This window comes from Schistosoma mansoni, chromosome 2 (assembly GCF_000237925.1).
Source record: "Schistosoma mansoni strain Puerto Rico chromosome 2, complete genome".
In the NCBI taxonomy this organism is placed as follows: domain Eukaryota; kingdom Metazoa; phylum Platyhelminthes; class Trematoda; order Strigeidida; family Schistosomatidae; genus Schistosoma; species Schistosoma mansoni.
This window is the reverse complement of record NC_031496.1, coordinates 3,508,012-3,533,189: the sequence shown is the minus strand read 5'-3', so window position 1 is coordinate 3,533,189 and position 25,178 is coordinate 3,508,012. Positions and strand designations below refer to the sequence as shown.

The 25,178-nt window shown below is 39.3% G+C and overlaps 2 protein-coding genes across 3 annotated transcripts; one reads left to right on the top strand and one right to left on the bottom strand.

Annotated features, from left to right (window-relative positions):
• Positions 1-569: 569 nt before the first annotated feature.
• Smp_021950.1 (putative suppressor of hairy wing homolog) lies at positions 570-11,245 on the bottom strand (the record flags this gene model as incomplete). Of its 2 annotated transcripts, XM_018795360.1 has the most annotated exons (5): positions 570-962; positions 1,814-2,073; positions 3,054-3,377; positions 3,414-3,607; positions 11,115-11,245. In XM_018795360.1, 5 exons carry the CDS (start codon positions 11,243-11,245, stop codon positions 570-572), a joined length of 1,302 nt encoding a protein of 433 aa, XP_018649681.1. The 2 variants fall into 2 exon arrangements, with proteins under 2 accessions (XP_018649681.1, XP_018649680.1); XM_018795359.1 differs by having other exon boundaries at positions 3,054-3,607.
• Positions 11,246-12,520: 1,275 nt separating this feature from the next.
• Positions 12,521-18,791, top strand: Smp_134020 (putative cell division cycle). The gene is made up of 4 exons (XM_018795358.1): positions 12,521-12,811; positions 13,895-15,298; positions 16,272-16,658; positions 18,038-18,791. The coding sequence occupies exons 1-4, from the start codon at positions 12,794-12,796 to the stop codon at positions 18,590-18,592; spliced, it is 2,364 nt and encodes a 787-aa protein (XP_018649679.1). The 5' UTR covers positions 12,521-12,793; the 3' UTR covers positions 18,593-18,791.
• The last annotated feature ends 6,387 nt before the right edge of the window (positions 18,792-25,178 follow it).

Here is a 25,178-nt window from a genome sequence, read left to right as displayed (position 1 = left end):
AGAGGACGAAAAGCGAATGTCCGGCGCTTTAACCAGGTTGGTGGACACGGCGAGTCCACCTAGGGGAGTTGGGAAACCCTGATTCCAAACCAATGGTGCACATGGGATGGCTCCAGTATCCTGAAGGAACAAATAGCGTATGAACCAATTGTTGGTCACCGGCTACCATGGGACTGCATTTCCTCAAGATGCTCCACTGTCTTGTGGACTAGACCTTCAGGTCAAAGGCTCGGGGTGTGGCCCCTTAAGAAAACCACCTGCTTCAGTCTGGGCACCTGGGCAGTATCATAGCCCTCATACAAATCAAATGAGATTTGTGTGGCGCATATGTATCTGGTGCCCCTTTGTACCAATATTTATGTGTTTAAATAAATAAATAAATAAACATTTCGAATGAGTACAAGACGCTAGTTGGGGTATTAGAACGAATTTATAGCGTAGCACAGATGATACATTGGAAATTTTTATCGGTGAATTCATTGATTCAAAATTTTAGTTTTCAAAGCTTGATATTGTTTTCATAATATGCCCTTCATAATAAATAGTAAGTCTATCGCACAAACATTCCTTCATGAATGAAGGCAAATACAAATAAGTGAGATAGGAAACGAACCAAGAAAACAAACCTTTTTGAAATGGTCCAGTATGTCTTCATACATAGATGATCGAAACAAGCATAGGCGACAAACATAAGGCATTTCACGTTGACGATGAGTAGACTGAAGGTGATGAGCTAATAATAATTTGCTGGCAGCAACTTTTCCGCAAATGCGGCAACTGGGTGTATTTGTGGTACCATTAAAGTTTGGTGCTAAAATTTCCACATGGTCAAAATTACTGACAGGATCATCATGACCATCTATTCGTTGTTGAGTTAATAGCTGGGAGGTGATTTGAACAAGGGGGTTTGTTTTTGCTTCATCACTTATCAAATTAGAATCAGAGGGTGGAACAGTATGCTCCTAAAAGTATAACAAGAAAGAGAAAAAAGCGACCTCATCGGAAACTAGCCATACATTATCAAACCACAAAGAATGTAAAAAAAATTCATACCATTTCTACAGACTTTAACACTATATCTTAGTTCAAGAGGTATTTTGGCAGAAGGTTGTCTACAGTATACAACATCCACTTAAACATGTTGAGTTATACATGGGTAAGTTAACATAAACATGTTTAAATAAAAAAAATTTAGATACACAAGTAAATATGGTTAAATGTCACAAGCTTTTCGAGGATATGAATTTTGTAGGCTATTCACAGACATGACTGTCAGAGTTTTTGTAAGTCATAAATTTGGTGTTCATCTAAGTGTGCTAATGAGGTATGGCAACTTGGACTGATACATATATGTGCCTGGTCCTACGTTGTAGCTGACTTTTGTAAGTTATATCACAATAAACATGACTACTAATTGAAACAATGGTTGTGAACCATGGCGAAAGTCTATTAAATAAAATAATGATAATAATACCAACAATTATTTAAGCTTCGCAAGTAGTCCGACTAAGGACAAATATTTCGAGCTTTTATCTGAAGCTCTTGACAAACAAAAAGAAAAACTGGGTGCTGTGTAAATTGAATATGGTTGCAAAAATTAATAGTGAAAATAAAATCAAATACTAACCGACCATTTACTTGGTCTTTATATTTTTAGTTCCATTAGAGTAATTGTATGTAAACAAAAGAGTGATCTGAGAGGAAGACAAAATAGTTCAGTGCTAGGGGGTTTGTATGAATTACGCACAACCAAAGACGAATTGTGATTAGTACCACTTCAAAATATAAAAGTTATAAATAATTCAAAACTCACTTTTTCAATATGATCTCTCAGATCAAACGCACAAGAGAACATCTGATTACAAACGGAACATTGTGTAGTGTCTGCTGTGTCTAGGCAAGCTTGTGAAGCCTCATCAACATGACCAAGAATATGAGACATTAATTTTGTATTTGAGTAGAAAATTCGTTGACAAACCGCACATTTGAATCTGAAATCACCCTTTTCCTCCACGTAATCGGTGTTTCCATCTTGACGCCCAAAATAATACTCGTCAATTGGAATGTACTTAACTAAATGATTTTGAATAGGATTGAATGATAAAATAAGTAATAAACAATATTGTGAGGCTTACGAACCGCAGATGAGCTAAATTAGAAATAAAATAATTTCAGGAAATAACCACAGGATAGTAATCTTATCGAGTTCAATGTTAACGGAATTTCACGAATTATGTTTTTAATATGGCTACTGAACAAATGAAGTTACGCCATGGTGGACTGTACACATGGTGTCAAAGTTAAGAACATGAGACTTATAGAATATAGTCTCGTGTTTGCTGGGACTTATATTTTGAAAAAAATTTAAACTGGCATTATCGGGAACTATAGACAGAAATCCTTAGGATTTCCAATTAATAAAACCTAGAAATTATTAACAGGATAGTAAAAACTTAATCAGTATGTTTCTTACTACATATCTTATTTTAGGGGTGTTTAAAATGTATCTATATGAAGACCACAAACTGTTAAGACAGTTTTTCGTTTACTTTTCTTTATAAATGATAGTTATGACAAATAAGGGAGTCCTTGGTAACTTTTAACTCAACCACACTGACCTTTACTATGATTTAACTAGTTAGTCTTGCTTTGGATTTATGATTTTCCTGCGTTCTAAGGTCATAGATATTGTTGTACGACATTTTGAATTCCGTAGAATAACAAGCTTTTCCTAAATCCAGCCCGAATTATAACATATTCTGCAATCATCCATAATTAGCAATGATCTTACGAAGAATCCTACTTAATGTTGTTTTTACTAACAATTACGTTTTCTGACTTGGTAAAACTACGTAAAGGAGCACTGATCTGTCACTAAATCAAAACAAATGGATGTATATTATATATACAAAAGGCATAGAATTTAGTTTTCTTTATTATTCCGTGAATTTGCACAAAAAAATTATCTCGAAAATCGTTAGAAATAGTAAGCAGACTATTTGGGGTCAACAACAGATTTCTAAGAGCAACATTAATGACATTACCAGTCTTACCTCCTTTACCATCTTTACCCGGCTTTTTAACTGATAAGCCCTTCAACGATTGAACTATTTCAATGCTTCCTTCTGGACCAGAATTTATGATATTGACTTCTGGTTCTGGAACATCTTCATCTACATCTGCAGCATTGCGAAAAACAATAGTAGGCGGTAAGAAAGTTCGTAGTGGCCGGACAGAACCATGGAGTTTTGCTCGTTCACCCTCAACAAAGCATTCTGAAATATGGACTGCAGGCCAGTCAGACCGAATAGGTTTTTCGGAATCTAAAAACTCATCAGGAATAGGAACATGAGCCTTAACTATGGCTACTTCACCCTCTGAAACATGAAAATTAATATAATATAGAAGTCTACCTTCAGAAATAGGAAATTCCCAATTATTTTGCTGCAGCGTATTATACACAGATATCGCTCCGGCATGTTGAAGTGCGTTTAAGGACTCCCCAGTTAGTAAACCATGCTCTCCTATCGTGACAGCCTCCTCTGTCACGCATACATTGCTACAAAGCGCAAGGCGACTGACTGCATCCAAAAATGTGCGGTATTCTCTAAGACAAACAATAGAAATGAATTTATGCGTCAATTTATCATACTCGACGAGTAGCAACTATGAACTAAGCTTCACTACACTGCATCGTTCAGTACCTCAACAAACATGTTAGTGCATATACTTATTGAGTGAAAAAACTAAGTTCTAATTTTTAGGACACTGTACCTGAACTTAAACTTATAGCCCGGTATTATATTAGGTTGAGGACTACTATGTTTTTCAGAGATAGGATATATTTAAGATGGGTGTCTTGATTCTTATGATAAGGTCGTTATGTAGGCCAACGATATTATGTCATAATGTTTTTTACGGCCGAGCACGATAGTAGTCTTATTATTCATGCTTTTATTAGAGAGGGGTATCTAACGGCAATGTTAATATGGTGAACAATAGCACACTTCGCCTTGATCCACAGCTTCCCTACCTAACACAAACACGTCACTAAACCGAGGAGTGATGATGCGTCCTGATATATGCCATAACTTGACCAGAGCTTCTTGTAATAGAAAGTCTGTCTACACAGATATGCAGGTTCAATGTACCAAGATCACAAGTACATAACTAAAGAGACTGGTTTTCAATTCTAGATAGTATTAAATATTACTGCTGATGAACTTAGGTTGGAAGCTTGTGTTTTTTCGTAGGGAACTTCTGTTCCTGGATTGTAGAAGGCAGAAAATGTAAGTACCAACTTAAGATGACAACCTTTTATTGCCGTCATATAGGTGAAGTGATTATTGTTAACGAACATTAATGTAGCCCCCCAAATGCCCTAGTACGGCCGAGAGTGAGGAGAGTCCGCTCTCCCTCTCGAAATGCTCTCACATGGCCGCGCGAATATAGCCCCTGACAGGGAAGTCCTACTCACTGCATTCTCGCGGCGGGGGTGTTGTTTACGAAAGTGAGAGGACGAAAAGCGAATGTCCGGCGCTATAACCAGGTTGGTGGATATGAAGGATCCACCTAGGGGAGTTGGAAAACCCTGATTCCAAACCAATGGTGCACGTGGGCTCCAGTATCCTGAAGGAACAAATGGCGAATGAACCAGTTATTGGTCACCGGCTACCATGGGACTGCATCTCCTCACGATGATTCACTGCCTTGTGGGTTAGACCTCTAGGTCAAAGGCTCGGGGCGTGGCCCCCTAAGAAAACCACCTGCTTCGGTTTGGGCACCCAGGCAGTATCACAGCCCTCTCGCAAATAAATGAAATGGAACATTCAACTGACAATTATATTCTCGTTCATACTAGAAACAAATCAACTTGCATTATTATTATTATTATTATTATTATTATTATTATTATTATTATTATTATTATTATTATTTACCATATCGCTAATTCACCCCCTTTTATCCCCAATTTGTGTAACCTTACTTTTCAACTTATGCAGCAGCTCGCTCTTGGTGGAAAATCTGTCCTATCTAAACGATCTCCAGTCACTGTCTGGTTGAAAGTGAATGCTTCCACCGATTATGAATACTGAAGCAGTCTTTCTGAAACCACGTACGCCGTTCAAGCTGGCTTCCTTCAACGTTCGCACACGAATGCAGATCAGACAACAGATAGGGCTGGCTATGTCTTTAGAAAGTCTTAATGTTGATGTTTGTTGTCTATCCGAGACCCGTATTCAAGACTCTAGTGAAGTACTACAAATTCGCTCTCCATCTGTCGCCTCGAAAAGCTTGTTTCACGTGCGCTTATCCGGGGACCCTGTGGCATCTTCGTCTGGTCTTGCTGACGTTGGTGTCGCACTAAGCGCTAGGGCTGAGGCAGCACTTATCGATTGGATCCCCATTAACAGTTGGTTATGTGCTGTTAGATTAGAAAGTTCCGTCAAAGTGAGAAGAAATCAGCGTGAGAAATGATGTCTTCTAGTCATCTCCGCCTATGCCCCGACAGATTGCAGCCCGGATGCAATCAAGGCTAGCTACCATCCCACCGAAAAGTATAGATGAGCACTGGTTGCATCTTCACAACGCCATGAAAATGGCGAGTAAAGCCGCTTGCGGCTTCGCGAAACGTCCCGCTTACAAGCACTGGGTTTCTTTTGGCTCCTTACAACTGATGGAAGCCCGTCGGTCTACTCCGGGTGACCGTGAGTTTGACCACAAACGAAGGCTGTTACGTAGTGAAATCGGGCAAAGCTTGCGTAAGGACCGAGAAGCCTAGTGGTCGGAGCGTGCTAATGAGATGGAAGCAGCAGCTGCATCTGGTAACTGCCGGAAGCTCTTCCAACTCATCCGAGCCAATGGCAGCAAGAAGTCTGGTGTGAGTGAAACAATCTACGAGGATGATGGGATGCTAATCACTAACATCTCTCGACGTCTTGGACGATGGGCGGAATTTTTCGAAGGGCAGTTCAACTGGCCTGCTGCTCCGGCAACATCAACCAGTTTGTCCTGCCCCCCATGGCCGGTGACGACTGATCCACCAAACGAGGCGGAAGTCCGCAAGGAACTCTAACTCTTGAAGCGCTACAAATCACCGGGCCCAGATGACTTACCTCCGGCTCTTCTTAAAGATGGTGATGACTTTCTGGCCAAGGAACTGACGGTGTTGTTTGCAAAGGTTTGGGAGCAAGAAAGTGTTCCAACATCATGGAATAAGTCGGTAGTCGTCCCTATCTTTAAAAAGGGTTCACGTTGTTCCTGTAACAACTATCGGGGGATAAGTCTACTTCCGAACTATTGGCTTCTGTCATTCTTCGTAGGTTGTTTAAAACCCGAGAACGATTGACTCGCGAGGAGCAGGCTGGTTTTCGTTCTGGTCGAGGATGCATTGATCACATCTTCACCCTCCGCCAAATGTTAGAACACCGTCATACTTATCGCAGGCCAACAATCGTAGTGTTTCTTGATATCAGGGCGGCCTTCGATTCGTTGGACAGGACTGTTCTCTGGGATTGTCTATTGAAGAAGGGTGTGTCTGAGAAGTTCATTAACATCTTAAAGGCCCTATATACGAACACCCCAGGCAGAGTGAGGGCATACAACCACCTTTCTCCCTTGTTCCATTCGAGCAGTGGGGTTAGGCAGGGTTGCCCAATCTAACCATTCCTCTTCAACTTTGCCATCGACGACATCATGGAAACAGCTCTGATGGATGTAAGTAATGGCGGTGTGGATCTGCTGCCTGGAGAACGACTTCTCGACCTTGAGTATGCGGATGATATTGTCCTACTGTGCGATAAGGCCCAAGGCATGCAATCCGCACTTAATCAGTTGACAATCAGTGTCCGCTGGTACGGCATGTGCTTTGCACCCTCCAAGTGCAAAGTACTCGTACAAGACTGACAGGATTCTCATCCTGTACTCACTCTGGATGGTGAGCAGATTGAAGTAGTTGAGAAGTTCGTGTATCTAGGTAGCTATATAAGTGCTGGTGGTGGCGTGAGTGATGAGATTGATGCACGTATGATGAAAGCCAGAGCGGCTTATGCCAATCTGGGCCATCTTTGGCGCCTTCGTGATGTTAGTCTGGCTGTAAAAGGTCGGATCTACAACGCGTCGGTGAGAGCAGTTTTGCTCTATGCTTGTGAAACCTGGCCTCTCCGAGTTGAGGATGTTAGAAGTCTCTCTGTGTTCGATCATCGTTGTCTCCGAAGGATTGCTGACATTCAGTCGCAACACCATGTTAGTAATGCAGAGGTTCGGCATCGTGTGCTCGGGCGCAGAGACGACAATTCAATTGGTGTCACCATCTTGAAACATCGACATCGGTGGCTTGGACATGTTTTACGAATGTCGTCCCAGAGACCTCCACGTCGTGCATTATTTGTCGACTCTGGGACTGGTTGGAAAAAGCGGAGGGGAGGTTAGTGTATGACATGGTGTCGTGGCATGAAAGAAAGCTGCAAAGGGCTAGCTTCTGCTGGTCCTTTACGACTCCCTCAGTCAGTCAGTCAGTCAGTCAGCTACAACGTAGGACCAGGCACATATATGCATCGGTCCAAGTTGCCATACCTCGTTAGCACAACAAGACGAACACCAGATTCATAGAAGTAATTAATTTAGTGATGGTAGTATATAAAGAAAGGTTGTATATAAGGATATAGTATAGGAAGGAAGAGAGATATGAAGCAATCTTAATCTCAAGGTTTAAGGGAAGATAAAGAGTGTATACACCTACGCCATTGTGATCGATTCTGAGCCATGTCACCTAGAGTCTCTAACCATTGGTTACGATAGTCACGCGGACCCCAACCAAGTAGTCTGCATCTGCCGACATGGCTCAGACTAGAAGTTAGTGACTTCAAACACTGATGCCATGTTTTGGTTTGGCCGCCCCTAACTCTCTTCCAACCAGAGCAGATAAGGGTTCCGTCTTTATCCGAGATTGTCTCACTTACACTTGACTTCTTAATTCCAGTTTCTTTTATTAGTCTGAATAGTTGCCTGGTGTTGCCTACAGCCGCTGCTTTTTCCATCTCTTTTGCTTTCGTTGCCCACCACTGCTCACGATCGTTCCTTAGACTTTTAGCTAACCTAGATCTAATTTGTTTACGCTCTTCGTCATGTTCAGAGCCTGATGGGATGAGTTTACGCGAATCCATCAGTAAAATAGACTTAGAAGAAATCCATTGGTTTTTTGGAGCCCTATGGTTTAAATGACTAATAGATGTTATTGGTTTCCACAGCTGTTCGTATGTCTTTCCAAGCAGTATCTGGGTCAGTCTCGTTTACAGAACTGCCTAGATGTGAACTCAGTTGTTTCTGGAATTCGCATTTGGCTTTTTCGTCCTCCAGTTCAATCCTAATGGGTCTTCTTAGTGTACTTTTCCTGCGTCCATTGAGGCGTAGACAAATGCGCGCTCGTATTAAAGCGTGATCAGAGTCTAAACAAGTATTCCAATACGAGCGACAATCTTCTATTGAGCCTCTCCAACGATGACTGATGACAATATGGTCTATTTGAGTCCATCGTTGGTTTGGTGCAGGTGGTCGCCATGTTAGACGATGTCTCTCCTTATGTTTAAAATTAGTGCTTGCCAAAAATAAACGATTGTCTGAGCATAGTTGCAACAGACGACCACCATTATCGGTTCGTTGAGCCGGAATACTAAAACACCCACCTAAATGTCTTTCTGTTTGATTTAAGCTGCCTACCTGGGCATTAAAGTCACCCGCTACGACTACTATGTCTGAGCGCTTAGCTTTCTGTAAAAGTCATCTTTCACTTCATCATGGCTGCAGTCAGTGGGAGCGTAGGCAGAAACGACGAAAAGGCAACGACGTGTGTCTCTATCCTTCCGAGTTCTTACGGAGCCATTTAGCCGGACAGCACACAGGCGACTGTTAACGGGGATCCATTCTAGTAGTGCCTGTTCTGCCCTTGTACTTAGTGCTATGCCTACACCTGCAAGTCCACGAGAACTAGCCAACGGGTCGCCAGATACACGGAGGGTGTATTTCGTTGGCTGTCCATTTTGGCGAGGTGAGGTCAAGTGAATGACCACACTGGGATCCTGTATGCGTGTTTCGGAGACACAGCATACATCAATGGTACGAGATTCTAGGGTTTTAGCTAAGGAGGCCTGTTGACCGATTTGGCATAGGGTACGTACGTTGAAGGCTCCAATGTGTAGTTTGGAGCGAGGTTTTAGTAGACCTAGGACAGCGTTTCGCGCACTAGAATCGTTGGCCATGGTGATACTTGAGGAGGAAACCGAGAGAGGAAGTTTAGTGTTGAAAGTCAAGGTAGAAGGAATAGTAGGAAGTGAAGAAGGAGATTGATTATGAATACAATGATCTTGAGTGCTGTTAGAGGTATAAGGGCAGTTATCACTTCCCGGTTGCCCACACCGTGGAAGGGTTCTTCTAGAGGTACCTGAAAAGGAAATTGGCTTAGAAGTGGTCTTAATGACCTGAGAGCGTGACCGCAGTGCCCAAGGGACAACTGCTTGAGGTCGGTCACACACGACCTTTTTGTGGGTAGTTTTTGTGTTAGCTCCGTTCTTCAAAAAAACCTTACCGCCGGAGACGGATATCCGTGGGATAAGGCGAGGTGTGCACTTTTAGGGTCGACCTTTTCTAACCCCACCCCTCCTTGTGGGAAGGCAGCATCGCTGTCATGCTGGTTGTCTGAAGGAAACACCTTACTGCCGTCACACCTCTGTACAGTCAACAGTACGACTTCGCCTTCGGGCCTTGGGTTTGCTGCTTTTAGTCTCACCGCTCTTCAACCGACCTGTCTGGCATGGTAGGAACTCGAGGAACGATTGTTCCAGCCAGCATAGCTCGATTGCTTCATCACGATAGGCAAGCTCGAACAACACGTCAAGGTAGCAGCAACGGTCGGGTTACGACTCCCTGGCTGGGGTCCGAGAGATGGTGCAACACAGTGGCTAGAGACGTTATCAGATATGGCTCAGAATAGAAGCCAGTGGCGAGCCTGCTGTAACCTTTCTCTACTTTTCTCATAAAGAGTGGCTATAACTTTCCTAACTGAGAGAGCTCTTCTGGTTGTGCATTTCAGTTCCCCCCATCATTACTCTTCTCCTTTCTTTTTACTTTCCCTTATATATACACATCTTCCCTCTCCTCTCATTCTCATTATTCTGTGTGGCGCATATGTATCCGGTGCCCTTTGTACCAATATATGTGATTAAATAAATAAATAAACATTAATGTAAGTTGTAATTTGTGTCGGTAGTTGGAAATTATTGTAAATGTTTGTTAAATTTCAGAACACAGAGGAGGGATGCTCATATTTGGGATAGTAAAAATGCAGTTTGAGGTGTTTTTTTCGCAATTTTTTTTGACGCCCGACCTAATTTTTTAAAGGCTTCTCTTACCATGGATTAACTTCTCACTCGTGAGTAATACTCTGAGACTGACAAAGTGTATGTTGTTTTTGATTTCATATGCACCTGGCAAATAGGACACATTCCGAATAACACACTGCTTGTAATTTCTTCGCAGATCTTTGTAAATAAGAGTAGGACTTTGCACTTTCAATAAAAATGTGTGTCTGTTATTAAACTCCTAGTGAACTATGGTGTTATTTCTTATCAATAAACGTCTTAACAGTGTGTCGTTTTTTGATTAAGTTGGCATATGTCATTTTGAAATCGAAGTAAATGCGAACATCTGAGGCATTTGGGGCTGGGCGAAAGGTAGACGATCATGCCTATGCCTTATGTCGATGTTCTGACGATATTTCGTAGACAGCGGCGACAAAAGCTGTACACGAAGAAAACTTTTCCTTGCGTATTCCATTTATTCTTTTTTTGTATTTTCCGACGAAATTTCTACTTTATTCCCCACTCCTTGGCCGGTATTATTTTTCAGTCTCGGTTAATTAAGTGGGTCAGTTTATTCACATAGAAAACAGTGACACACTAAGTGAAACCGCAAATATAGAGAGACAAAAAATACGAGCACTAAGACTCCTTAATCATGAAGCAGACAAAAGTAAACAACCTCAATTAAGAAATAACAGTTACAAGACTGGTATCAAATTTTTAAATACAATAAGACAATGACTCCAAAATATGACTTACTGTAGGCGTGTTTGATAAGCCTTTAGTTGTGCATCTGATAAAGATTCATCATCACAAATGAGTGATAATGTAGCAAAACATCTTTTGCGATGATCCGTTCTGTACGGCAGATGAGCAAAAGGTTGGGACATAATGACCTTGAGACAAAAGTATATATCTAAACAAAGCCGTGATTTTATATTACATGCAAATTCTCAGCCTTTAATAATATTTGGTGACAGATATGTGAAGTCATATAATATATAAATATTTCTTGATTTCATTTAATTTCTATTATTCATTCCAAAGTTTTCACAGTGACTTGAAAAGAACGATTTAGAGACTAAAAAAGAAATGGTAGTCTGTTTTGTTTGTTCATTCTGTGTTCCATATCAGAAATGGATGGTTGGTTATCTATTCTCCTTTCAGGGCTGTCTTCTCGCATCGACAAACTGTGGTGATGTTACGTGTTTTGGTATAAAATACCAGTATTTGAAAGTGAGTTATGAGATCTTAATGGAAACAATATAACTTTTGTCGCCGAACTTTCTGTGACTGTCTCTTATTATGCTTAGTTTTATAAAGAAAAAATAAAAAAGATATTGCCCAAAAGAACTATATTTGAGAATCACCGTATCGTTGCAATTGTACAACTGTTCTCTACATTAGAATCCGCTCGGTTTTCGAACTAGGCCCGTTACTTTTCCCGAAATGGTTCAAGAACTAAGTCTTGTTTCAGATCCTATTGTATTGCATATTTGGTCGTGCCTTCACAATTATGCCTACAATGATGCTCTATTTGCAGCTGAAAGATTGTATGCTGAAACACACAATAGCGAAAGCCTTTATATACTGGCAACCAGTTTGTATCGAATTGGCAGGCCGAGACAAGTTAATAAACTACTCAACTCTGCCAATTCTTTATCTCCTAAGAGTCGGTTAGTTTCTTAAAAATGGATTTTCATTTGCTTATTAGATACTTGCTTGCAAAATGCTACTTTGACATTGGCTCACTTACGGAGGCTGAAGATGCCATACTGTTTTCTGGTCTTTCTTCTTCGTCCTTGGATGAGATAACCAGTACTTATGAAGAACAATCTTGCTATGTTCTGCTACTATTAGGGGATATTTGCAAACACCAAGGAAGACTTAGTGATGCTATTATCTACTACAAAAAATGTCTCGAAATGAATCCACTTATGTGGTCTGCATTTAAAAACCTCTGTAATATCGGTGAATATGTCGAACCTTCCTCCGTTTTCCAGAATCCTAACGGGCTTAAACTTACGACACCTGTGTATGCCGTTCTGCTCGACGATCTACGTGGTAGTCCTCATGAAAATGCTTCACGAGAAAATGTCAACCCTCTAAATTGTGAGTCTTTTACCACTCAGGCTTTAGTGTCTTCGAAAGATTGCGAAAGTAGTGATCAAGAAACATTTGTTGATACAGATTGTCCGTACACCAATCAACGTCATTTCGTCTCATTTTGCTCTAGAAGCTTCATTGGTGATTTGGTACCTGCTCTTAAACCTGTAGACGTTCGTACCCCAGACAAAGTTATTCCTTCTACTTTGTCTCCGAAGGCTCCAAAACCTGTTAACCGTGTTGCACGCAAAGTGGCACAAAATTTAAATTCTCAATCCATAAAAGCAAATATACCTCGTTTTGGTTTACTTTCTTTTTTTCCTCAAAGTCCCATGTTCGCTTGTGTTCCCGTAAGTTTCTTTTTCCTAGTGTGTTATCAGTGTTTTTCATGTTGCTTTTTAAGTTCCCTCACATTATAGACTCATTTCTGAAACCAAAAGTCCACCTCTACTTTCCTTAAATTATATAAAGCTCTCTCTTTATTACAGTATCTTTGTGATGAATTAGTGTAAAATTGTTTTGAGTAACATGTATCAGAAGAGTGGTTGGATGTTTGTATTTTGAGGATAGCTGAGGGACTTGTGACAACAAGGATGACTGCTAGGTCTAATTGCTGTCAAGCGACTCGATCTATAGTTATACATAGCTAATATAATATAAAGGCATGATAGGTTTAATAATCCATTGTATGGAGACTATAGTTAAGGAAGCTTTATTAACACAGTGATAAAGGGACAAAGAGAATCCACAACAAAAGAATTTGGGAAGCTGACAAATGGGATGGCGGCTTGTTCCATCTGTTTACTTTCTGTTCCAAGGGAAGATGCGTAGTCGGAATGGATAGATTATTATATAAATTAAAGGTATCTGTCGATGGGTTTATGGCTACTTCAGTTGGTGGTATTCCAAAGCACACAAACCTATGACGCAAGATAATGAAATTGCACGTGATTATTTTTTCTTTCGCAAATAGTCTTAAAAGCCTAACTTTTCACATCGCCCCGACTTATATAGGATTCATTTGTTTGGATTTCCTAAGTTACTCGATATATTGTTCACTTTTGTGTGATGGATTGATGAATAGGTCGTTAATTGCTCTTCATTAGCTCGACGACTAAATTTCTGCTTTGAGCTTCTCGTTGCCTCACAGATACCACCTGAAATAGTGATTGTTCTCAATAGTTCTTGATAATTTTCATTGGACAAGAAGTTCCACTGGAAGAGCGATAATGTATAAAATACTACCTTCTTAACCAGCCGCTATCTTTAAAGCCATTTTAACTGAATATCATTATGTTTGAAGTATTCGTCTATGAAGTTCCTACTTAACCACCATATCCATGCCATCCTAACCTACAAATTGTGAAAAGATATTTTAGGAATCACATAATTTCTTGTATGATTCCATAGTCCACTTTGTTATCATATTTTAGGTATTTTCAAAACTTTCTGAGAATCAAATTACATCTCCAGAATCGATCCTCTCGAAAGCTGTGCAGTTGCCTTCAAGTCAGTGTTTACCAGAGTTACAGTTTACTCTTAACTCATTGAATAATAGCCAAAATGATATGACCTCTCTCCAAATCCCTCATCAGCGAAATGATACTTCATGCAACAACAACACAACTATGGGGTCCAAAAAGGACCCTCATATTGACGAACCGAATGCTAATAGAAATGCTACATATAACGTCAAAATTAATACATCTATTACCTCTTTAGAGAAATCTAATGCTCTCTCCGACACACCAACCAGTGCTCTTCGTCATCTTGTCTCCACGGCAGCATCTAATCTTGGTTTTTTAACGCTCGAGCCAAATGTTACTTCGACTACCACCTCTCTTGTCAGCACACCAAATGCCCGTCTTGAACCACCTCTTCTACGTAGCACTTCTCAACGCAATTTGTATCCTACGCCCAGTACCCGCCACAACCGTGATTCTCTCTCAGTATTGAGATCAAATTTGCAGTTTTTCAATCCTGCTTCTCAAAGTCCTGGCATGTTGACTTCTTCTTCAACACCGAGACCACTTTCAAGTCAACAAACATCTACGGGGTGTCGAGCTATCGAAAGCACCACTTCTGTGGACATATCTACGGGTGGACCTCGAACAAGATCCCAGGTGGCAGCAGCTGCAGCTGTAGCCAGAGCTTCTGGGATTCAGAGAAAGTCGAATAGATTTTTAAGAAGTCGAGGTCAGAACCGCAAGTTAGATTCTAAATTACTACTATCGGACTCTACAGGAAACTCTGCAAACGTGCAACCTAAAATAACCAGTTCAGGCGTATGTCCCGACCCTAGTTCCCTTAAAAATATACATACTTCTATAAATGAAGGTGCACCAGATTTTGGATGCAGCAATCATTATAATGCACCCTTGTCAATCGATGCTCCACCTATAACAGATGATCCGAGGATACTCTCACTACAGCAGTATTTAAACTTGTTAAGTCAGCTTGGTAAAGCTTATCAAATGTTGGTGCGACATCAGTGGCGTTCAGCTACTCGCCTACTTTTAAAACTTCCAAGCTCTCAACTTCATACTGGCCGTGTTTTGGCGTGGGCAGCTCGCGCTCATATGGATAATTCAGATTATCAAACAGCTCATAAGTTGTTCAATGAAGCTCGTCGTATAGAACCATGGCAGTTATCTGGAATGGACTTCTACTCGACAGTACTATGGCAAGTCCAAGCTGATCAGGAATTATCACAATTAGCTCATGATTTGTTACAACTTGATCGTAATGCTCCTGAACCTTGGTGTGTTGCAGGTAATTGTCTCTCTTTGCAAGGTGAACATGAAGCGGCTATTAAATTCTTTCGCCGTGCACTTCAGGTGAATAGTTTTTTTAGTTCTCATGACCACAACTTAATTCATATTTTTTGTGTATGTTTACTGCTTTTGCCCATTGGGTTTGTTTCTCAGTACATGAAATTTTATTTATTTAAACACAAATATTGGTACGAAGGAGCACCAGATAAATATGCGCTACACAAAACTCATTTAATTTGTGTGAGGGCTGTGATACTGCCCAGGTACCCAAACTAAAGCAGGTGGTTTTCTTGGGGGGCCACACCCGGAGCCTTTAACCTAGAGGCCTGATCCACAAGACAGTGGAGCATCGTGAGGAGATGCAGTCCCATGGTAGCCGGTGACCAACAATTGGTTCATACGCCATTTGTTCCCTCATGATACTGGAACCCATGTGCACCATTGTTTTGGAATCAGGGTTTTCCAACTTCTCTAGTTGGACGCTCCGAGTCCACCGACCCGGTTAAAGTGCTGGGCATTCGCTTTTCGTCCTCTGAATTTCGTAAACAACAGTAATGTCACAAGAAGACAGTGAGTAGGACTTGTGTGGCATTTGGAGAGGGAGAGCGGACTCTCGGCCGTACCAGGGCATTTAGGGGCATTACATGAAAACGTCACATCCATGGTATTAAACATGCCAAAATAAACTGTGAAAACTGGAAAGGCTTATTTTCAAACAACCTGTATACACAAATTCAGGGAAAATTAAAGTTATTCTGTGAGGATAATATTCCATATACAGCGATTCCTTTACATTGTATCTGTTTCAGTTTAAGAACATAAGTTGTATTGTAGCTATACTGGTCAGTCCTTAACAAATGTATTCCCTTTTAATTAATGAAATTAGATAAATCATATTAATAAAACATTTCTTGATTCACCTTTTATATCATTAATCCTTACCAAGTTACTTACAAGCTCGTCAGTTTACTCAATTCTTTTACTGATGTTCTGAACTTTAACTGATTGTCCTGTCGTTTATGCTTTCCTTTTCTAGGTTTCACCTACAAGTGCTTATGCTTGGACACTTTTGGGTCATGAACAGTCAACTCTAGAAGAGTTTGATCGAGCACTAGCAGCTTTCCAATTCGCCTTAAGAATTGATCCAAGACATTATAATGCTTTGTTCGGCATCAGTAATGTTTATTACAAACAAGAAAAGTTCGATCTTGCCGAAAATTACTTGGTTCGCGCAGTTGCACTTTTCCCTCAGTCACATTTACTTTTGACTCATCTTGCAGCTTTACGCAGTCGACTAGGTAGACTTGATGATGGGTATGGGAGCGCAATGGATTTGATTAGTCGTGCTTGTAAAATTCAACCCAACAATCCTCTGGCTCGTTACCACAAAGCATCTATTTTATATCATCTTGGACGTTATTCTGTAAGTCTTAGTAAATATAGATAATGAATAGGTTGTATTCCTTGAAGTAGTTGAATTAATCTGTTTTCAAGATTCATTCATACTGGCTTTGTCAGTAGATTTCAAACCCATTTGTCAAAATGAGTCAGTAAAAAAATTAATTTTTAATCAATTAAATAAACACACTAAGTACTTCGATATAAGCCACAATCTGTGAAGATGAAGCTTACTTTGTTTTCATATAAAATACCGGTCCTATCAAAAGTTCCTTGTGCCTGTATATTCTTAGTATCGTTTAAATACGTGACCATGAATTTACTGACTTATCTGATTTCTGGTTTTTCTTCTTTGATTCACCTACGCATTATTCTAAGTGAATACATTAATTAGTCATTTGGGGAAAAAGTTCATTGGAAAAATATCTTCAGGTTTAAAAGCAATTGTTAGGGTGGTTTTACATATGAAATTCTCAACTTTTTGATGCTTATCTTCAATCATGAACTGTTAGATATTTATAGTATAACTTGTCATGGTGATTCGAATATGTTTCTGATATTTTGGTATTTTATGGTCCTTTTTTGATAGTTGAAATCATGAGTCAATTGAAGCTAGACCACCATTGAAAACCTGGAAGCACTGGACAGCCGTTTCGTCCTATTATGGGACTCCTCAGCAGTGCGCATCCACGATCCCGCACTCGCGAGATTCGAATCCAGGACCTACCAGTCTCGCGCCAGAGCACTTAACCAATAGACCACTAAGCGGGCATCCAACGGTGTTAATGTCTAACTTCAAATGATCCTCGATTTTGAGCAACCGTTCACCAATTGTCTTCAGTGAGTTGATATCTATACAACAGACTTGGGTGAACTCCACTGGTCACTGCTTCCCACTAGAACTCCAGGAAATATCTCTTGGAGTCAGTTACTAGTGAGCATATGATTATAGATCAGACTATTTGACCAGACACTTTGTTTTCTGGTCGCTTTTAGCTAAAACCGAGTGGGTTATATTACATCAATGATATATATATTACCAACAATATAATCTGTAGTCACTAAAAATTAAAATTGTAGAGCTCAACGTAATGGAATAACTATTGCACCTGTTAACGGTAAGCTTCACTCTGAAACTTTTACATACATTTAAGTTCCAAATTCATCTATCCAAATGTTTATCATGTTCTCTGCTTTATACAGTACCATATCTCCTACTTCCCTTTTAGTGGTATGATGATTTAATATCAATTATATTAATGGAGATGGACCCAAATGAAAATAATTTTAGATTTCACTATGTCATTCCATTCATATCATGTCTCATTAAATGAGGTTTTTTCTATCTTAAATTTTATCCGATGAAAATTTTCAAGTACTTTACATTGTTTTCTTTTTAATTAGGAAGTATTATCGGAGCTTCAAAAACTTTTGGTTTTAACTCCACGTGAGGCCATGGTTTACTTGATGATTGGTCATACCTACAAAAAACTGGGGAATACACCACAAGCAATGATTCATTACTCATGGGCTATGGAGCTTGATCCTAAGGGTGCTAACAGTCATCTGAGAGATATAATGACCAATCCACCAATTTCAAGTCGCGGCTTGAATCGACAAGACACTTCCGAGGGCCAGAACACGGGCAACTCGGCCAGACCACATTTCAGCTCATTTCAAATTGGTGTTTGTGCTAACTTCGAAGAAGAGGATGGAAATGAGATCATTGATCGGGCTTCAGGAGCAGACGAAGAAATGGTTAACAGTTTACTTCATCCATCACAAAGTGTGACTCGTTCAAACTTAGTTCGCCGACTGACTGATTTCTCGTTACTGTATGAAATGGAAGGATATGAACAGGACCCTGTAATATCTGATGCAGATGAAGAGCACTATGATACGATGGATTTGAGTGGTGGAGTTGATAGCAGAACTGAGCGTAGCATACCAGACGATTGAAGCAATTGCATTCATCTATTCTTATGTGATATTGATAAAACACCACTTTTTATTTCCATCCCTTAATTTTGGTCAGTCTTATTTACTTCCACATAAAACATATACAAGTTTCGATTCAAAGCCAAACGTGTATAAAGTTTTATTGCACATGTGTTGTATCGAATTTTCATATAAATATATGATCATCACAAAACTAAAATCTGTTGTACATATGTCTGTTGCTTTAGTTTGGGTAAAAAATATTCAGTTGCAACTCTCACACTATATTTAAGTAATACCTGTTTTGGAATTCCATCATCTATGTAGATATTTTGCGAATCTATACCGGCTAAAACAGTCAAGTTCAGCTTTTCCAATACTCAGCTTCATTGCACTATCTACATACACGGGTGGGGTTTTGTTTAGATGCTATAGAACACTAGTTCTTGCTTTAGTATAATGTCGCTCAGTTATAGATGATGTAAGACATCACATCAGCACAGCCAAGAAAGAAACTAGCAAGCTAAACAGCAAAAATGGAAGAAAGTAGCCTGTTAGATCATATTATTAACTTGGTCATCTATCATATGGACAGGCTTGATCAACTCATCTAGATTTAAATGTCCTACCGGATTTTCATCCGTGCAAAAGTGCCTTTCTAAAAGTAGTTTTTATATACCGAAGAGAAATACATCCAACTCAAATAAGTTAGAGCACCAATTATCTAGTTAACAGTAACTTGAAATGTGAATTTCTCATGTACATTACTGACGGCTAGGCGACACTTATTGTAAGGCGAACATTGTTGTTTCAGAAATTTAGTTTGAGCCTGTGACTATCTTCGTCTATATCATATGACATTCAACCACCTGGACTTAATATTGTTGATAAGAAATAATACATTTTTCCTCTGCGTATCAGTCTCAATGTAATCAAGTAAGTGTCAAAACGTTATGTTTTTACTGTGTCAAGCCCAATACAATCGTTTTCCGTTTAAGATAAGCATACAGATGATTTATTTCATTAGTGAAAAGTGGATGTAATCTGTCATTTCACAGTTTTTGTTTACGATTCTGGGTTTCGTAGAAGCTTAGTTTTGATTCAAAAACACTTTACAGAAGAAGCTTTAGCGCTGTGGAATAGAAAACGAATACCAAAATATGAGCTATACTTTACTACTACTAGTCTATCAGTCAAGGATATACATGAAATTTATCATCAGAAATACTGTTTTAATATGAATTCTGTAAAGCCTGGTACTGTCTCGTCAAAGCTGTACAAATACAAGGTGATATCTGCAGCTTAAGAAAGTACTTAGGTGGTACCGTAAACTGGTCGAACTAACTTGTCGCGGTGAGCTATGTTGATTGTAGGTTGTACAACGTTAAATAGGTTACTTGAAGAGCTGACAGCAGTGAATATCACCCCGAAAACAAATGGTATTCAGGGGTTTGATATCAAAACTGTTAAGTTTAATGAGCATCTAACGCCTTTTTAGATAGTCTTAAAGGCCTTACCTTCATTTGTTTCTACTAAAGAACAAGTGTATTCGTCCCGATTGTTATCTTCCGAGTACGACGTTTAGAAGGATTTTCTGTCAGAATCATCTACTTTGTTCTTTAAAGTCTTCAAACTGTAAGACCAAAAGCAGGAAATCCCAGGAGCGAAATCGTACTATTAACTGTACTGAACTGTTGTGATAAGCTGTTACTGTCCATAGTTAAGTTTCAAAAGTACGATGAAAAATATTAGGAAATGCGCATGTATTCGTCTGGAACATTTTTTTCGGTCTTTGTCTACATTTCCAGGTTAGCTAAACTATCGACACTAAACCAGTTCTCTTCAGGTCGTTTAGGATAAATAGCTCCTTAAGTTGGGTAACCAGTAATTACTCACTGCCAATGTATTCAAAATTCCATTGTAAATTTCCAGTTACTATCAAACACTGTAGATTATTTTTTTACGTAAGTCCAAGATTCCCCAGTTCTTTGATATCATCTCACTAGTAAATATTTTGAGTAATTATATACGTTTCGTAATAGTATCGAATTAGAGTCTAGATGAATCTTTAACCAAAAGAACCGAAATTTGGTATTTGAAATCTGTGTTTCACAACAGGAAGTGACAAAATTCAGGGATAGGGAATACATGCAGTCAATCAAAATGAGAGAGAATAAAATACGCGTATCAAGCAGTGGTGGGAGTTACGTCAGAATGAATAACTATGAGTAACATTTATACTCATAAAAAGATAACGATTTCCACATCTTTTTGGTTAAGTAAAAACAGCTCGTACCAATATCAGACTGAGTCAGGGTGGTGGGCATTTCAAGATCAAGTTCGCTGGGAAATGTTTTATGTTAGCAACTTACATGTGTATCTGTTTGCCAAGATTCCTAATTTAAATGTTTTCAACCTCTGATCTGACCGTCTCGAATACCGCCTTGATAGTAGAATTAAATAGTATGTTCCATAAGTAGTTATTATTTGACAAGAGTTGTAGGAGTTTATCGTTTCCAAGGTCACTTTTGATATAGGAACTTCTTTAAACGCATTCAGGAACCTGAGGCTATCTCTCAGCAAAAAATTAATATTTGTCTTTACTTTGGATACGAATCTAAGTAAGAGACGTTAGTCCAAACTGCCCTATCAACTATATACTCACCACTACGCTATGTAAATTAAAAAACCTAAAATTCACTTGAAGATTGTATTTATCTTTGAAGATTAGGAACTCAACTCCTGTTGTATCTACACATTTGTGGCTATCTATTGTTAATCATTTTTTTGCCTTCTTGTCTTGATGTCAAGAAAGTATTCCAGATTTATTGGATAGGCACTCCTTCGATATAATTTTTCTGATCATATACCAGAGTGTAGGAAACGTGAAACTAATTAGAAAACAACTAGATGTAACTTGCTAACCGTCGTTTATTTGTCTAAAATGTAATAATGGAATCGAACGCGAAACGGTCTATCGGTACGTTTATCTCCAAAATAAGATAATACATTAGAATGTATTGAAACTAAAAGGGACGTTCTAGGTATAGAATTTTCTTCAAGACTAGCTTCTTCTTCACACTGAAAGGTTGTAGATATTAGTTGTTCTAAACTTCAAAGACTTAAGTCTTGAATTACTTTATTTCCCGAGTGGTGATCTCTAGCGCTGCTGAAACTATTTTTGCTCCGACAGAAACTGGTTTAAGTCTATCATTGCCTTTTGATGATTTTTTTAGCCCATTTACAGTAGTTATCAGAACAAAACGAGTTAAGCAAATAACAGTTATGAGATGTGTGCATTTACCGAACAAACAGGATTTTTTAAATCACTTCGAACCGATAATTTGGATCAAAGTTGTTATTTATGTGAAATGTATGCATGCCCCGTAATCATCAGTTGCATAGTTCTATAGTAAAGTATTATCATCGGTATACACTTCACGACGCATATAAGTTGAACAAACGCCTGGTTGTTATTATTTCTATCTTATGATCGCATGAACAGCTTAGTTTTTTCATTCGTTCCATTTTATTGCACTCATAGTAGAGATGTGTAATTTGGATCTATTTTTAAGTAATTTTGTTAATATTCATATCACTCATAACCTGACTTAGTTTGTACAATTCTTGTTTTCTACTGTTAAACGTTATTTAAGCTGTCAATTTAACTTCATCGTTCAAATACACATGTTACGCTAGTTACTAGCGAAAAAACACAGGATTCTTTACTTACACATTGTTATCTATTAAGGCATTGTTACACAACCATGTTTCTAATCTAACTGTCATACATTTTTACCTGGTGTTTCAGTCATCTTTCTGCTTAATTCTCTGTCATAATATCCCGGTGTATTTATTAGTTTGGATACAACACTCATATATATGAGATATCTTGATTGTGGAGTTATTTTGAACTTATGATCATCCAGCTGCCTGTTAATTGCAAGTAAAACTGTATAGATTGTATTCTGCATAGATATTATCAAAAGGGTTAAAATCCCTATGATATTTATTATTCCGAATACAACTAAGCCAACATCAGCAGTGTATTCAAATTGTGATTATTTGAAAATATATTTTATAAATGTCTCCAGTACTTTGTATGCATCACTCATATTCTACTAGTTCAGCTGCTACATACAATCTTCCGACTGTGAGGAAACTTCGGAGTTTTCTCAGTCTCTGGAAATTGTGAGAAAACAAAAAGCCAGGGTAGCACAGTTTGACGAAAACGGATTCCTTACGTGAGAGATTATTTGAACCTTTAATGCATAATTACAATTATGGGTATTGTTCATATATACACTACTACTTACTTACCGACGCCTGTTACCCCCAATAGAGCATAGGCCACCGACCAGCATTCTTCAAACCACTCCGTCCTCAGCCTTCCTTTCTAGTTCTATCCAACTTTTGTTCATTCTTCTCATATCTGTCTCCATTTCTCAATGTAATGTGTTCTTTGGTCTTCATCTCCTCCTTTGACCTTCAGGATTCCACGTAAGGGATCGCCTTGTAACTCAGTTGGGTGATTTCCTCAATGTGTGTCCTATCCACTTCCAGCGCTTCTTCCTGATTTCTTCCTTCACTGAAATCTGGTTTGTTCTTTCCCACAGTAGGTTGTTTCTGATAGTGTCTGGCCATCGAATCCGAAGTATTTTGCGTAGACAATTGTTGATAAACTCCTGTATCTTCTGGATGATGGTTTTCGTACTTCTCCAGGTTTCCGCCCCATACAGCAGAACTGTCTTGACATTCGTACTGAAAATTCTGAGTTTGGTGTAGGTTGACAATTGTTTTGAGTTCCAGATGTTCTTCAATTGTAGATATGCTGCTCTTGCTTTGCCGATCCGCACCTTCACATCTGCATCAGATCTACCATGTTCATCAATGATGCTGCCCAGATATGTAGAGGTTTCTACATCCTCCAAAGCTTCTCTGTCAAGTCTGATTTGATTGGTGCATATTGTGTTGTATCGGAGAATCTTGGCTTTTCCCTTTGTGTGTATTGAGACCTACTGCTGCCACACTGGTTGTCTTCTCCTGCATATGTTGTTGCGTGTGTGATAGAAGAGCCAGATCATCTGCGAAGTCTAAACCGTCCAGCTGCATCCTAGCTGTCCACGGTATCCCGTGCTTCCCTCCAGATGTTGACGTCTTCATGATCCAGTCGATCACCAGGAGAAAGAGAATGGGTGAGAGTAAGCAACCTTGCCTGACACCCGTCTTTACCTCAAACGAGTGAGTGAGTTGTCCGCCATGAGCGATTTGGCAGTTTAATCCATCATAGGAATTCCGTATGATATTGACTATCTTCTCAGGCACGCCGTGGTGTCGAAGAAGCCTCCATAGTGTTGTCCTGTCTACGTTATCAAATGCTTAGTCAATTAAGTTGATGTAGAGTGATGAATTTCATTTAATTGATTGTTCCACAATGATCTGTGGTGTTGCGATCTGGTCAGTATACGATCGATCCTTACGGAATCCAGCCTGTTGATCTCGAAGTTGGGCGTCAACGAAGTCCTTCATTCTGTTTAACAATACCCTGTTGAAGACTTTTCCTGGTATTGAGAGAAGAGTGATCCTTCTGTAACTCTCACACCTATTAAGATCGCCTTTCTTTGGTATTTTGATTAGAAGTCCTTCTTTCCTGTCTGTTGGTACTTGTTCTTAATCCCATATCTTGCTGAAGAGAATGTGAAGTATTTTTGTAGTTACTGCTACATCTTTCAGTGCTTCTGCTGGAATGTTGTCTGGTCCCGCTGCTTTGCCGTTCTTGATTTGTCTGATGGCCTTGCCGATCTCTTCAATTGTTGGTGGGCCAACATCGATTGGGAGGTCCGTAGGTGCTGCTTCGACTTTGGGTCGGTTCAATGGGGCTGGTCGATTTAAGAGTTCCTTGAAGTGCTCTACCCACCTATTTCTCTGTTATTCAACGTTGGTGATTATCTTGCCTTCCTTGCTTTTCACTGGTCTTTCTGGTTTACGGTAATTTCCAGCGGGTTTCTTTGTTGTATCGTACAGTTGTCTCATGTTTCCTTCTCTGCCTGGAGCCCCTTTGGGGCTATATATATGGAAAGTATGAGTTTGTAGATTTTATCACCTAAGCGTCTCTCGAAGTAAGAAAGGCTTGACCCACTAGTGATGTGTATTATGATGGGAGAAGATAATACTGTGAAGAATTTCAGTGCAACTGTAAACCATTTTGAACGTTTTGTTCCAAACTTACGACATTCGCCTAAAGTATGCTAAGTCGTTGCGACAATGTTCAACCAAAATATGTGGACACAGGAGTTTATTACCATATTGAGCAACGACCAAATCTTTAGTGAATCTCAGAAATCTGACTGAACATGTACAGATTCGGTGGGTTTAAAGTACAATTTAACTGTGATGGTTTGTTGAGGAGTACACTCTATCAACGATGCCTGATATCCCTCCTTTATGATTGTCATTACACAAAGAATTTACTTTTCGACTCATATAAACAAAACTGCTTTGACATTATTTTGATATTTACTGCATAAAAGAATACCGTTTTGTTTTTTGCTTGTAGAACATAGTTATCGCGATTTCGATGGAAACATAAAAACTAAATCAACAGCTA